Genomic DNA, 15,083 nt, shown 5'->3' on the forward strand with positions numbered 1-15,083 from the left:
CCAACATGAGCCTACAGCCCCTATCTAAGCCTGAGCCTTCAGGCCTTCAAGGACAAAGTGGGGCACAGTGTGGGCTCCTCTGGGGACTGCTGGGTGAGGGGGTCTCAGTGGGCTGTCCTGCTGCAGGACAAGGCTAAGGGCAGAGACAGGCTAAGGGCTGAGCTTCTGGGTCTAAAAAGCATGACTTTTTCAGAGGCAGCCCACTGAGCTGCTTCCTGTAGCAGGAGGGGCCCAAAGAACAGTTCAGGCATGGGAAAGGCTTCTGCCAAAGCCAGGTGCCTCCACCCCCGGTAGGAGGTGTCCTGGGGTCTCTGGCTCCTCCTGGAGCACTCTAGGTGGACAGGAGCTGCTAAGCACAAGGAATGCTTGCACTCTGGAGGCCCAGTTGGCCCCAGCATCTCCAGTTCCCTCTCCACCAAAGGCAAGGGTAAGGACATTTGAAAAATGGGAGGCCAATTTAAAGCCTTATCCCCACCTCCTCCTCACTAATCCAGGACAGGCAGCGCCTTACAAACTCTCCATAGGCTCCCACTCCAGGGACAAGGACAGGAAGGGCCAGGAGAGGGTCAAGGCAACGATCACCAGGCCTGAAACCAGGCCACAAGGTCCCTGCATGCAGTGTCATGGGTGACCCTGGTCCACTGCTGGCCAGCTAAGCTGTCATCTTGGGGAAGGGAGGTTGAATGGGGCCACCCAGCAACCCTCCTGAGGGAGTAACATGAATGGGGACCACATACAGAGCCCCCACCTTCCCGAGGGCAGACCCCCGCACACACCCAAGGACCATGGCCAGGGCCCAGGGAGCACTCACCTCGTCGCACTGGGTGACACGGTGTGTGATAGCTTTCAGCTCGGCCATGGCCTTCTCATCCTGGAAATCATAGGGGAAGGCCTCCGTCCACTCCTTCAGGAGCTGCACAATCTTAGCTGAGAAGGACTTCAGCTTGGCCTGGGGCAGCAGGGCATACAGAGTGAGGCCCCACAAGCCAGAGCGGCAAATAGTGCAAGCACCCCACACCCCCAGGACCCCCACCACACCCCGGGCCTGTGCTGGACACAGTCCCCAGCTGCGTGCCACCTGCGGTTTGACCAAACCTGAACAGCAGACTCCTGTTTGGTTCCTTCCCTGTAAATCGGCTTTCTTTTTCACTTAAATAAATTATATTCTACCCTATATCTAAGGTGACACAAAAAACTAGTTCCATTTTCTATGTTACCTATAAAAAGAATACAGTAAAAAAAAAAAAACCCAAGCCAAGCCATCCAGTTAGAGGAGAGCTCCCGTCTGCCCCCTGCGGTTGAGAGCAGGGCGGCTGTGCTCGAAAGAGTGTGACCCCGAGGGGAGGCGACGTGCCCCCGCGCCCCAGTCCACAGGCACGCACGACCCCACTCAGCACAGGGCCCAGGGCATGGGGACCAGCCCTCTTGGCCAAGATGACTCCGATCGTCTCGGAAGCTGCCCACGCGGCCTCTGCCCCTGGGGAGGGAGAACTGTGCCCGACGCTCGGGAGCCGCACCCCCACCCTCCAACCCCCAAGAACGTCCCACGGGCCAACCACCTCCTGCGTACCCCAAGGCTCCACGCCAGCCTACCTAGCCCGCTGGACCCTGCCCCAGGGCCCCTGTACCACCCAGCCCGCAGCCTCGCAGCTTTCTTTGCCCTTGCCGCACCGCCTCCAAACCAGGGGATTCCGCCCATGCTCCCAGCCCACCCCCCCCCACCACGCCCCTAACCCAGAACCAACACACTGCCCCATCCCAGACCTCACCCCAGCCCAGCGTGGCGCCACGCCCCAACTCAGACCCGCCCCCATGACCTAGCCAAGCCACGCCCCAACCCTAGCCCTGACCTTGCCGCCCCGGCCCCAGCCAGACCACGCCCAACCCTAGCCCGGACCCTGACCCCTGACCCCGCCAGGCCACGCCCCAACCCCAGCCCTGACCACGCCCCTCAGCCCCCCCAACCGGCCACTAGCCCTGACCCCGCCCCAGGCTCCACCCTGGACTCCGCCCCCAGCCCCCCACCTCCTCCCCGACCCTGACCCCGCCCCCCAGCCCCGGCCAGGCGAAGTCCCAACCCTAGCCGGCCCCCGCCAGGCCCCGTCTCACTTTTTCAGGCCCGGCCTCCAGCTGCTGCCTCTGCTCTACGCAGATCTGCCCCACGCGGGCCAGCAGGTCATGAGGGGGCATGAAGACCCGGGAGCTCAAGAGAAAGGTGAAGATATATGTCCTCTGAAGGCAGGAGACAGAGAGAGGGCGGAGGGCGGAGGGCTGGTCAGGTTCGGCAGAGGCGGCACCCCAGGGGCTCACCGCCGCTTCACCTGGCCCGGCTGCCTCCCAAGCCCAGCACCGCCCGTCCCGCGGCCATGCTTTCGCCTGCCAGGTTCCCTTCGCCTTACAGGCCCTTCCTCCCCTTACTGCTATCCCGGCCCTGCCCACCTAGGAGGCACAGCTCGAGCCCGCCTCCCAGCAGCTCTCTAGGGCTCCTAGCAGCCTTCCTCTGCTGGGATTCTCCAGCACCCTTTGCCCGACTCCACCATAGGGCTAACCCCAGCCTGGGACATTGGTGGGGCTCTGTGGGCTGGTATGGGCCTGCTGCCTGGCCCATGGTGCTCGCTGCGCCAGGATGCAAGCCAGCTGCTTCTCCAGATCCTCGTGAGCTGGGCCAGAGGTCGCAGGTGAGTAGGGTGGGGTGCAGGGAGGCTGGCACAGGAGCGGGGCCTGTTAGGAGCAGGGCTGATTCGTGGGGTGAGGCCTCATCAGCAGGGGTGTGGCCTGAGGGGCAATGCTCGTTGGGGCCCCTGCACTGTCTGACCAGCTCTGGGCCCAGACCCTGACTGCCAGAGCAGGGCCCCTCCACACCACATCCACGTGTCCTCCATTGAGATCCTCATGGGCTGGGTTCTTGGGACTTTTGTCTAATGAGGGTCAGTGTCTGTGGGAACTTCACTCTGGCTCCTGCTTGTGGACAGGGTGGACGTGCAGGTGGGGAAGACTGCCTGGGGCTCTCTAGAGGTATTCTGTTCTGTGTGGCTGCCGCAGGCTGGGCTCTCCAGGAGCCTCTACCCCTACTCCCTCATAACACGGTTTTTCTTGCCCCAGCCAGAAGCAAACCAGACTGCATTTGTTGGATGCGCAGGCCTCCTGGAGCACGACTCAGGGGCCTGGGCTAGCACTGCCCACCGCAGCCCTCCCTGGAGCATTGGGGACTCCTCTAACATCCTGCAAACTTCCCATGCCCTGCCCCAGACTGTGCAGCATGGGGACTTGAGGGTCGGAGCCAGCACATCTCTCAGGGTCCCCTTCTAAGGAGACAACTCAGACATGAAGGAAAAGCCCGCCATGGAACTCTTAGCCAAGGGCAGGGCACCCAAGGGGAGCCTGTGCATCTCCAGGAAGGCGCACAGTGACTGTGTGTGAGTGTGTTCGACTTCCTGTGCACATGGGGATGGGTGGGGTGGCAGGGAGGAGCTGATGCCCAACTGGACTCTCCTGGCCCTGCCATCACTCTGTCCTTTCCTGGGAAGGGGACAGGATCTCAGGGCACAGGGACCACATTTGGTGACCGCCAAGGCGGCTCCTCTGGGGTAGGCCTCTGAGAGGGGCGGCCTCTCCAGCTTCGGCCTGAGGCCCCTGCCCCACAGACAGCCCTGCCCTGGACTCCTTCAGGGCCTTGGGCCCCTAGCCTGTCCCTCCCCTATGGGCACTCAGCAGCCTGTCTGCACTGCCCCAGCCAAACCCTGACATGGCTTACGGGACGGACAGAAGGACAGATGGAGGAGGAGGAGGAGTGGGCAACACAAAGGCAAGGCCCCCCACAAAGCCCAGGAAGGTGGAGGAGGCCTGGCAGGTGGTGAAGCGGGCTGACTGCAGCCCCATTCAGTGGAAGCTGGAGGGTGGCATCCCTCCCAACCACCTCCCTGCAAGCTGTCTGACTCCCAGGCTGACAAGCAGGGCAGGATGGGAGAGGGGGTAGCATGACGCAGGCAGAACAAGCCCTCCCAGAGGGCGGATGCTCAGCTCACAAGAGGGAGCTAGCAGGCCCAGAGCTACTGCTGCTAAGAGACATCCACCTCAGGGGGAGGGAAGCCACACTTGACAAGGGAACGCTTTCTCTGATCCAAGAATGTACCATGCCACCTTGAGGTGAAAGGGAGAATTTGGATTACTGCCTAAGGACAGTCCCTGAGGCAGCCTGAACAGTGTCCTGCTGACAGGGCAGGGCAGGGCAGGCCAGGCCATCTCTTCATTCTGGACCACCAGGGTTTATGTACAAACCAGCTTCCCAGCTCAGCCCTGGGCTGTAGGACCTTGGCTGGCTGTGCCCTCGCCAGGAGTTTACCCTTTAAAACTCCTCTTCCTCCTGGAGGCCCTGCTCAAAACTCAGGGCCCTGCTCGGCCCTTGTGTGTTTCTGCTTCTTGTGTCCTCAGGATCATCTCCTCCTGTCTGGGGCAGCAGCAGGGAAGTCACAGCAGGTTTCCCCAGGTCCCCTGCCTAGCTGGGGGTATATGCAGAGCAGAAGGCAGAGAAGGCCCTGGAAGTGGGCCTGGGCCCCCCACTGCCCCACCCCTCCTGCAGCCCTGTCCAGCTCTACCACTCGATGGGGGCCTCCCTCCCACACCCGACATCTCCTGGAGCCCAGGTCACCCCACTAGATTCACCCCACAAGGGCCCAGGCACTTACATCAGGATAATAGTCCACCGTGGGAACAAGGTGCTCCATCAGGGCCTCCAGGGACCCAGAGATGAGGCGTCCATCTTGGAAGATGAGGTCCCCAGAGCCGCTGCTGGCCCCGCCTCCACGCTCCCCCATGCCAGGCTGCACCTGTCCGCTACAGCTGGGCCCAAGTATGCTAGAGAAGACGACAGATGTCTGGGGCATAGTTTCCTGGTAGAGAAGAGCAAGGGCATGAGGCATCAAAGGTGCCTCCACAGCTCCCCAGACCCTCCTCCCAAGCAGCCTGCAGCCTGTGTGCATGTGGGCAGGAGTGCGTGGTGGGGGCGCAGCAACACTGGCAGGGGACACCCCCATCCCGGGGCAGGCAGGCTCCTCAGTGTCCCCCAGCCGCTGCATATCTGATCACTGTGTCTTCAGCTCCCTGCAGGCCAGGCTACATTCCAGGGGCCTGGACACTCAGAGCCATCAGAGAAGAGAAACTCTGGAAAAAACATCTGAGGAGGGACAGGAAACCTGTGGTGAGCAGTCAGGGCCGCTTGGGGTGAGAGGGCTGTGAACAACTGATAGGGCTGGCCACGCAGCTTCCAGGATAGGAAAGGAACGCTCTGGGCATGAGGGACAGTGAGTGCCGAGGTCCTGACCCAGAGTTCTGTGCAGCGGGGAGTGGGGAGGACAGTCTGAAAACAGGGCTGGCCTCACCACACGTGCTGCTTCCCTGAGGTGGAAGCCTGGGGCTCTGAGCACAGTGGTCTGACTTGTGGTGGCTGCTGCGGGCGAGGGAGCCTGCAGGGGAGGCATCTGGAAGCCAACAGTGGGTCTTGTCACAGCCCAGGGAGAGCGTGCCCAGGCGGGCAGGCAGGGCCACTCCAAATGGTGAAGGTGCTGGGCCGAGCGGCTGACAGCACAAGGCAGGGCATGCGGGCGAAGCTGGGGAGAAATCTGGAACTGGCTTTGGGGCTTGCAAGTCTGAGTGCCCCTAAGATGCACGTGTCTGAGCAGCCAGGCTTCCTGATGGGCTCAGTGCCCACTGTCCCTCGTGGCATGGCCCGTTGTGATGGGGCGCAGGGTCTCATCTCACCCTGCAGCTAGGAGTTCTTGTGAAGCCCAAGGGAGTCTGAAGCCCTCTGGGCCTGTTTTCCCATTGCCCCAGCCAGCCAGCCACGCCTGAGAGGAGCCAAGAGGGGACTGGGCGATGCAGCATTTGCCAGCATAAGAGCTAGGGGTGGCCTGCCCATGGCCTTGGCCACACATAGGGCCAGCCTCACCCTCCTGGCCCTCAAGGGCAGGCAGCACGGGTGCCAGTGGCTGAAGTCAGGTGGAGGAGCCAGACCCTCCTGCCACAGCAGGGCCACAGGCGGCCTCGACTGCACTGGCTTCCCTCTGCTGTCACTGGTGGCGGTCTCCCGGGGCATGCGCCCAAAATCACACTGCCCCCCCACCTGGGGAAGGGCTCCCTCCTCATGCCCAAGAGGTCATTATCCAGGAAGTAGTGGGAAGTGCGTCCATGCCCTCCTCAGACAAGCTGCAGGTGCTCAGCATGGGCCTTGTGGATGGAACAAGCCTCTGAGCCGTGTTTCCCTACTGCACAGAGCAAATGGTAGCCATGATTACTTCAGTGCCATGACAGGACCATGGGCCCCTGCCTTACAAGCAGAGAGCTGACCACCCCCCACGCCACCCCCACACATGGCACATCCCTGTCGCTCCTGTCAAGGAAAAAGGGCATCTGGCTCAGACGACACTGGTTTTCCCACCACACGCCTAAAGGTTTCCTTGGAATTCTTAGGAAATCCTTGGCAAGGGAGCAAGAACATAACCAAAGGCCCCACGATGAGGCCAGGTGGGTTGTCCAGGCCCCCAGGCTCAATGCTGCCCCCACTGCAGGGCAGGGAGGTCATGGTTCAGACTCACACAATGCTCCCCTCAAACTCAGGCCAGTTGCAGTGTTTCACACAAGTTAGAATGCACATTCTCAGGCCTAGCCCTGGGCCTGCTGGTCAGAAACTCAGGGGTGGGCTGTTTCTGTACTCCAACACGCCCTCCATTCCAGCCCAAGAACCAGTGATGTGAGCCAATCCTTCATTTTTCAGATGGTGAAACTGAGGCCCAGTGGGAAGGAACTCAACTAAGGAAACCCTAGGAGTTCCAAGTCAAACCCAGGTGTCACCACCTCCAGGAAGCCTCCCTGGGTTTAACCTAGACTATTGACCCAAGAAGCCAGAAGTGGCTGTATCATTCACTTGTCTGTCCTATTGCTGGCCCAGGGTATCACTCAATGACCATTTGTGCAATGAAATCACAAAGGCAGGCTCACAGACCCCTTGTTGCCCACAGCTGCTCAGCCTGACCCCAGGCATCTTACCCAAGGCCAATGCACGGCAGGACAACTTCCCCACGATCACACAGTTCTGGGTTCAAAAGGTGACCAGCAGGTGGTAATCTTGATCAGTTGGGCCTCCCCACGCCAAGCTCTTGGGGTCATCAGAGAGGGCATTTGCCAAGCCACTGGCCTCTCCCGCTGCAGGCTGCTCTGGTCAGGACATACTATTTGTGGGGGATGCACTCTGACACCCACAAACTCAGCCCCTGCTGATCCCCCACAGGGCAAGGCCACCCCATGTCCAGCCTGCTGAAAGACCTGCCTCAGTGCTGGGAGGCCTGCCTGGGAGCTGAGGAGCCAGCCTGGGGACGCAGCCCACTGGTCAGCAGCCAAAGAGGGGCTGGGTAGGCCACAAGGGAGTTGGTCACCTTCGAGAGTGGGGGCCTGAAGAGGGTGCATGCAGGGTGTCTCAGGCAAGCAGGGGATCCATGCAAGCTCAGAACCCCTTCAGGGAGTCAGCAGAGCCTGAGGGGGGCCGTGTAGAGCCACACTGACCTGAGAGATGGGGTGCCCTGGGTTCCTCCTATCCTGCCTACCTGGAGACCCCCCCAGAAACACAGCCCACAAACCAAGACCCTACAGGTCTGGGGGATGCCCCAAGAGCCCCTACCCCCGAAAGCTCAGGCCTAGCAGGGCCCACCCTGCCTAGCCACAAAGCACTTCAAGAAGGTTCCCCAAGGCTCAGTGCCAAGTGGACAGGCAGGTTCCCCACATGGCTGCTCCCAGTCAGGAATCCTGGCCCTGAAGCCGGCACGGTCCTTGTTCCTGGGTGCATCTGGCCAGCCCTTGACCTTCCCAGCTGTGGAACGATGGTGATGACAGCACTCTCCCTGCAGGGTCCCCTGCCAGCCACCCCCACATGGCCCTGAGGTCCCTTGTTCTTGCACCCTGTGTCCTCCTCATCCCCAACAGCAGAGGCAGGCACTTTGACGTGCAGCTGCACACCTGTGTGTCCAAACAGCTGTGTCCACACCCAGGTGGCCCTTCCCAGGGAAGAGCTGCACACTGGGCCCTTGGCTCCAGTCACAAGCAATAGCGATCACGGTGCAGCGATGGCCAGGGTGCTGAACGCTGAGAATGGCAAGGTTAGAGTTGAAGAATCCCAGTTGCTTCTCCCAGTCACCCCTGTACTCCCAGAGAACCCATTCTTTCTATAGGAAGATGAGGGCTGAGTAACTGCCCTAGGTCACCGGCAGAGGGCAGCAGAAGCCGGCAGGGAGCCTGAGTCTGAGCCTGGCTCCACCACTTATCATGACTTTGTCAAGATCATCAAACCGGTGGAGCCTTAATTTCCTTGTCTGTAAAATGGGCACAGGGAGCACTACTTCAGAGGGTTGCGTGGAGGATCAGATGAGCCCCTAGGTGCTGGCACATGATGCCTCCTCACCCCCAGGAGCTGATTCCCACCACCATGATTGCTCAGGGCCCCTACAGCCCACACAGAAGGCACCACTTACTCTAGACACACTGGCCCTGTGTCTCTGGGCACTGTGGAGAGCTCAGGAAGCCCCCCAGGGGTTGGGCAGAGACAGGGCTGGGGCGGGCCAGCTTGCTCAACCAGCATTTGTGGGAAGCCTCAAACCACCCGAAGTCCAGCTGGGCCTGGCCTGGACAGAGCAGGCCACCCTGACCCCAGAGAGCCAGACCCTGCAGGGATGCTCTAAGGCCAGGTGTGATCCCCGGAGCAGCAGCAGCACCTTCTCCTGAGCCAGAAACTGATGGGAGTAAGCCCAGCACTCCCCCTCCAGGTAGCTCAGCTGCACAGTGGAGTTCTAGACTGTTCCCTACAGCCTCGAGACTCCAGGTGTCACTGGACCTGCAGCTACAGCATGACCTGTCGATCGTCAAAGTGCAGATCTCAAGTTCCGGGCCAGGCCTGCTGGGTCACATCTGCTGCTGAGCAAGACACCAGGTGATTCATGTGCAGGTAAATGGAAAGCTCAGGAAGCCTGCCCGTGAGAGCCTCAGCCTCCAGGTAAGCTGCACCCGCTAACCCAGGGCAGGGGTCAGGTACAGTGGCTCATGCCTGTAATCCCAGCACTTTGGGAGGCCGAGGTGGGTAGATTGCTTAAACTCAGGAGTTGGAGACCAGCCTGGGTAACATAGAGACCACTGTTTCTACTAAAATTAAAAAAAAAAAAAAAAATTACCCAGGTGTGGTGGCACATGCCTGTGGTCCCAGCTACTTGGGGAGCTTGAGGCAGGAGGATCGCTTAAGCCCAGGAGGTTGAGGCTACAGTGAGCTGTAATCACGCCACTGCACTCCAGCCTGGGCAACAGAGCCAGACCCTGCCTTAATCAATCAACTGATCAGTAAACAAACCAGGGCAGGTCCTCAGCTATAGTACGTGCACACCCAGCACCACCTGGGGACTTTTCATTCAAAGACACCATGTTGAACCCCCACCCCAACAACTCTGATTTAACTGGTTTCAGGGGCAGGAGAGACCCTGGCATCTTTCACAGAATTCCAGGAAGCACAAGGAGCCTGTATCCTGCCTCAGCTGCTCCTGGCTGCAGCAGACCCATCGCAAGGCAGCAGACCCTATGGAGGGCTCAGGAAGCGCCCCCAGGATGTAGGCACAGACGGGGCCAGGGCCAGCCAGTGTGCTGGACTAGCATTTGTGGGAACCCTCACCTCAACCCCAGGTCCAGCTGGGCTGGCCTAAAACAGCAGCAGCCCCTTGCAGGGAGCGGGGTACAGGCTTGCACCCAGTAGCCCCTCTGGCTCCCTGGAGCCCCACCTCTGTTCAGGCAGAAAGGAAAGTGCCTCCTAATTATAGAGCTAATCAACGCAGAAGAAACGTGCTCACAGCGAGGCGGGGGAAAGTGACTCACCGTCTCCTGAGGACTTGCCTCACTCCCTTCTCACCTCCCACACAGGCCGGTGGGCGCAAGGGCAGTACCAGGGGCCCAGCCTGCTGGTGAGACAGGGGCCCTCTTCCATCTGGGAGAGAGCCGGTTTCCATACCTGGCTTTACTTGGCTCTCTGGGGGCACCATCCAAGAAGGGGGTCCTTCCTGTATCTGAGCCGAAGTTGTCCTGGCTGGGCCTTGAGGGTCACACCCCTCCCCTCCCACAGCCTCAGTGGCATTGTGGGAGGCTTGGGGTGGGGGCTGCCTGGGAGAGGCTAAAACGAGAGGCTCTTGCCACCTGCCTGCTAGGATGCACTGCAGCCAGCAGCAGCAGGGTCAGAGGGGAGGCACGGGGCTTCCTATGGCTGCACCATCACCCTCCCACTGGGGCCTCCACTACTCTGCCTGACTGTGGCTGCCCCAGCCTTCCAGGCTTGGCCCAAGGTGCCCCACCTGGTACGTGTGCTGCTGTCCCCCAGAGGATGAAGTGACTCATGGGATCCTGCTGCTATCCTTCCTTGGTCTGACACAGGTGATACCATCCTGAGAGGCCCCCCACAGCTGCACCCCCCAGTCTCTCACACCCTTGTCTGAATCACCGCACACCTGAGTGCTTTGCTTTCCTGCAGTTGCAGGTCCTGGGCCTGTGCACTCTGGAGAACGGGCTCTGTCCCCACACCCACAGGAAGCCTCTGAGCAGCGCTGAACCTGCTTCCTTGGCTGGGTGTGGAATCTCTTGTCCCATCTCCCTGCAGGGTTGCAGTAAGGGTGAAGTGGAGACGGAAGCTAGAGCGGATATGTGCCTGGAGCGGAACCAGGTATGTGATTCTGTGCCACCCACGTCTGGGCCTTGCCTCAACGGTGCCAGTGGCCCAGCGCTGGCTGCCACTGCTTCCGACCTGTGGCCTCTGACCTAGGTTCTTAGGGCCATGGGCACATACCACACCACCAGCCCTGGGCGAGGTCAGAGCTGGGGCAGGTAACACCCTGGAGGGATCCTCGACCCAGAGGCACTGTTTTCAGACAGAAGTTTCACGGAGCCTCCCTAGAGACGCCTGGGACACCAGTTGTTGTTGGAACACATCCCAGCATCTGTCCACTCGCCCTCGGCCTCCCACTGCCAGGAATCGTGCTTCCCAATAAAGTGAGCACAGCCAAAATTTCGCCTGAACTCTGATCTCCAAGGATGAGGAGGGGCTGTCATCTGGTTTCTCAACCCCCTCTGACTCTAGAACAGCCACACACTGATGGCTCCAAAGTGCCAGGGGGGAGAGGCCAGGAGCCTGCACCCACATGTGAGCCAGGCCTCCCATCGGTGGTCAGCTGAGGGCAGTTCCTCCGTCTATGTGAGCCTTAGTGGCACTAGTACCTGAACCTCATGGTGGCTGTCGGGAGCTCGGGGTCGGGGGAGACATGGAGTGTGGCTTCCAGCCCAGCATGAGCGCTCACATGCGGGGGTGTGCCTCAGAGCAAGTGAACAACACTCTGGGGGCTCTGGCTGAGGGACTCCAGGAACACAGCCCTGGATCTCCGGGACCTTTTCCAGCAGGTATGTCCTGAAGCTCGGCTTCAGTACAACTCAGGGGAGAGGCAGTTTTAGGGGACACAGTCTAAAACTTTAACTTCTGAATATTCACAGCTCCCCCACAACACTCACATACACAGGTGCACACATACACACACAGGTGTACACACAGGTGCACACACCCCTTCGCACCTTCTAAGGAGTACACTGCACCAGACACGCAGCCCTGAGAGCAGACATCACTATGTTAAGTGGAGCAAGCCAGGCACAGAAAGACCAACACTGCGTGTTCCCACTCAGGTGGGAGCTGAAAACCTTGCTCTCATGGAGATAGACAGTAGAATAATGGCTACCAGAGGGCAGGAGCAGAAAACTAAGATAGCTTGGTCAACCAGTACAGACTGACATTTAGATAGAAGAAATAAGTTCTAATGTTCCATAGCAGACTCAGGTAACTACAGTATGCAGCAACGTATTGTATACTTCAAAAGAGATGAAGACTTGAAATGCTCCCAACACACAGAAACAATAAATGCTCAAGATGATGAACACCCCAAATACCCTGCTTTGATCATCATACACTCATGCATGTGAAAAATACAGGTACCCCATCAATATGTGAAATATCACATATGAATAAAGGAAAAGAATAGCTTGGGGAGAGGAAAAAAGCATAGACAGCAAGAATGGAAGCGGCTAGACTGAGGGCCCAGGGTAAGAAGAGGGGAGGGGCAGCCAGGATTTGAGAGACTTTCCAGCCTTTTCAGAAAGGAAGGACCCTATGCAGCCCCAATGCTGTGAGAGATCCTGGGAGACAGAGGAAAAGAGGGAGGTTTTTGTGAAAGAATATAAATGAAATTCCTTTTTGCAGCCTCTTCAAGAGACCTTGGAGAGTTTTTGTTGTTGTTTGGTGTTTATAGACAGAGACTTGCTCTGTGGCCCAGGCTGGAGTGCAATGGCATGATCTTGGCTGACTGCAACCTGCACTCCTGGGTTCAAGCAATTCTCCTGCCTCAGCCTCCCGAGTAGCTGGGATTATGGGTGCACACCACCATGCCCAGCTAATGTTTGTATTTTTAGTAGAGACAGCGTTCACGATGTTGGCCAGGCCGGTCTCGAACCCCTGGCTGGCCTCAAGTGATCTGCCTGCCTCGGCCTCTCAAAGTGCTGGGATTGCAGGGTTTAGCCACTGCACCCAGACTGCTACCCAGCTTTCTAATGTGGCCCACGCCCATCCCCCGGGCAGCACACAGAGACAGGGCATCTGCCTCTGGCCTCAGGTGTGCCAAAGCTGGATGCAAATATGGGGAGGAACAGCCACGCAGCGTGTACACCTTTCCTGAGCTGGTGCACAGTCCTTCCCTCCACTCAAACTCCAGCCATGTCTGAGATGGGCTCTGAGAACCTGCACCCCACCCCGTCCCCCAGGAACCCGAGAACTGCAGCTACGATTGAGGCCCCGAGGCTCTGAGCCCCGGCCTGTAGCCTCACTGCGGCCAGGGCTTGCTGTGCCTGTCATCTTCCTGTGCACCCACTCGAGTGTCCAGGCCTGGGCAGCAGCTGGGTCCCTTCCCACTCCCGGGTGATTAATCTGTGTCCTGCACTGAGGATGCCCAGCGATGGGGAGACTCAGCAGAGCCATGGGAGGCCTGATACCACCATGGCCTCATAAAAGATCCCCAGGGAAGGGGGACGCAGGGGTCAATAAGCATTCACCCTACACAGAGCTCATCTGTTAATCTTCCCAAAAGGCGCTAAGGGAAGAGCATCAGAAGGTGGTCCCATGGGGTAAGTGGCCATCTGCCAATACCACCATCACCACCACAGTAGAGAGTGGGGACAACAGAGCGGGAGGGGCCAGAGTTTCCTGCACAGCCGGATGGGAGCAGGGTCAGGCCTTCGTTCAACTCCAAAGGGAGGAGTGGTCTAGGGCAGACTCCCAGCACAGTCGGAATTCTAGGACCCCTTCTGGATCCTGGAGTCAGCAGTTCTGGAATCTCCTAAAAGCAGGGATTAGCCTTCACTTGACTAACCTTACTGTGCTTTAAGTGTTCATTGTTGGGAGGTAGAGTGAGCCATGCACTGGCCATTCCACAGTGCAATGCTCAGTGCAATTCTCCCTCACCCAGGGAGGCAGCCCGGAGAGGCCCATTTCTCAGATGGGGACACTGGCACTCAGCTCACAGGACCCACGAGGCCGTGATGTGCACATCTGCCCAGGTCTGCCTGCCCAGGTCTGCCTACCCAGGTCTGCCTGCTGTTCCTCGGACCTCAGCATTGCCCCTGAGAGTGCCCGGCGGTGGCATGGCTCCCTAAGCATCAAGTGCAGGCTGATGCCCTGGCCCAGACATGGGGACAGGCAGACATTCCCACAAACTTCTGCAGAGGACTCCAGGGCCAATGAGCTCCCAGAAGCTCATCTGTGGACCCCATATTAAGAAACCCAGCTTCCTAGAAAACTGGGACAAAAACAGCCCTCAGGGCCCATCTTGCATGAGTCCCAGGGATCTGCCAGGAGGTGGAGGAGGGGCTCGAGCCAGCCCCCTGCCTCTGCCAGCCTTGGCAGGGGGGCTTCTTTCTGAGACAGCACGTGGGCTTCTATTTTTTAACCTACTCAACAAAAATGGAGACTATTTTTAGCTCAGCAAGCTGCAGGGCATCACAATTAGCAACTGAAAATTACACATCTCGCCTGTCTCCTCTCTGTTGGCTGGCGGGGAGAGCGTGCTCCTGGAGGGAGCTGGGGGCAGCCCTGTGCCCTGACCCTGGTGGGCCTCAGGAGGAGAGAGACCCATGTACCTACCTGGGCCTGGCCCAGATGCATGTGAGCCCAGCTCTGCTAGGGACCCAACAGAATGGGCCCTTCACCCTTCAAGAGATAACTGGCCAGTTCTCTGAAATTACCGGCACTGGGGTGGGAAAGGAGGTGGGTGTTCCCAGAGCCCTACTCCTTGCCCATTCATTCATTCATTCATTCACTCATTCACAAGTGGTAATGATCCCCGCCTATATACTGGAGATACACCAGGGAATAAAACAGGGCTCTCTGCCCCCAGAGAACACCACACAGAGCCTATGTGGTGGCAGGCTTAATGGCCACAGGTGGTGACATGATATTATGGGTTAGGAGAGAATCAGTGCTCCCATGGAGGAGAAGGAAGGTCAGGAGTGTGGGTGGGAAAGTGGTAACCGCTGCCTGGGTGGTGAGGTTGCCCTCCCTGCGGAGGTGAGGCCTCAGCCGACTGGAAGGAGCTTCTGGGAAAGGAAGAGTGGAGTGAGCAGACAGAAGGGCTGGCGCCAAGGCCTCAGAGCTTCCGGCACATTTGTTCTCTGGCAAACCCTCCCTGGGGCACCTCCTAGCTGGCTCACTCACTGCAAAACAGGCACTAACTGATGATGTGTGTGTCTGCCCTGCTAAACCTGGACCTGTGAAGTGTCGGAGTCAGCACTCCCAACAGTGCCAGGCTGCCCCCCAACCTAGCCTGGTCCCCACCCTGCCAGGAGCGGGGCACTGGAGCCACCAGCACCCTGAGCACATGCCACCACCACTCTTGCCATTGACACTCAGGGCCTGCGCCTATAGTGCGTGGGCCGCCTGCCCCACTCTGCGAGGGTCTCACGTGGGCTCCTTCCACCAGGACATC

General features: G+C 59.2%; 1 protein-coding gene across 2 annotated transcripts in view; it reads right to left on the reverse strand.

The window, feature by feature from the left end:
- The window catches only part of RASGEF1A (RasGEF domain family member 1A), a 71,571-nt gene that overhangs the window by 9,602 nt on the left and 46,886 nt on the right, over positions 1–15,083 (reverse strand). For both annotated transcript variants that reach the window (XM_032267238.1, XM_032267237.1), the window contains exons 2-4: positions 4,686–4,889; positions 2,110–2,232; positions 812–949 (exon numbers count right to left, since the gene is read on the reverse strand). In XM_032267238.1, coding sequence (XP_032123129.1) covers positions 812–949; positions 2,110–2,232; positions 4,686–4,883 — 459 coding nt within the window. In that variant the 5' untranslated portion in view covers positions 4,884–4,889. The remainder of the gene's footprint in view (positions 1–811; positions 950–2,109; positions 2,233–4,685; positions 4,890–15,083) is intronic.

This window comes from Sapajus apella, unplaced genomic scaffold (assembly GCF_009761245.1).
Source record: "Sapajus apella isolate SASKATOON/1434 unplaced genomic scaffold, GSC_monkey_1.0 scaffold167, whole genome shotgun sequence".
Classification (NCBI taxonomy): Eukaryota; Metazoa; Chordata; class Mammalia; order Primates; family Cebidae; genus Sapajus; species Sapajus apella.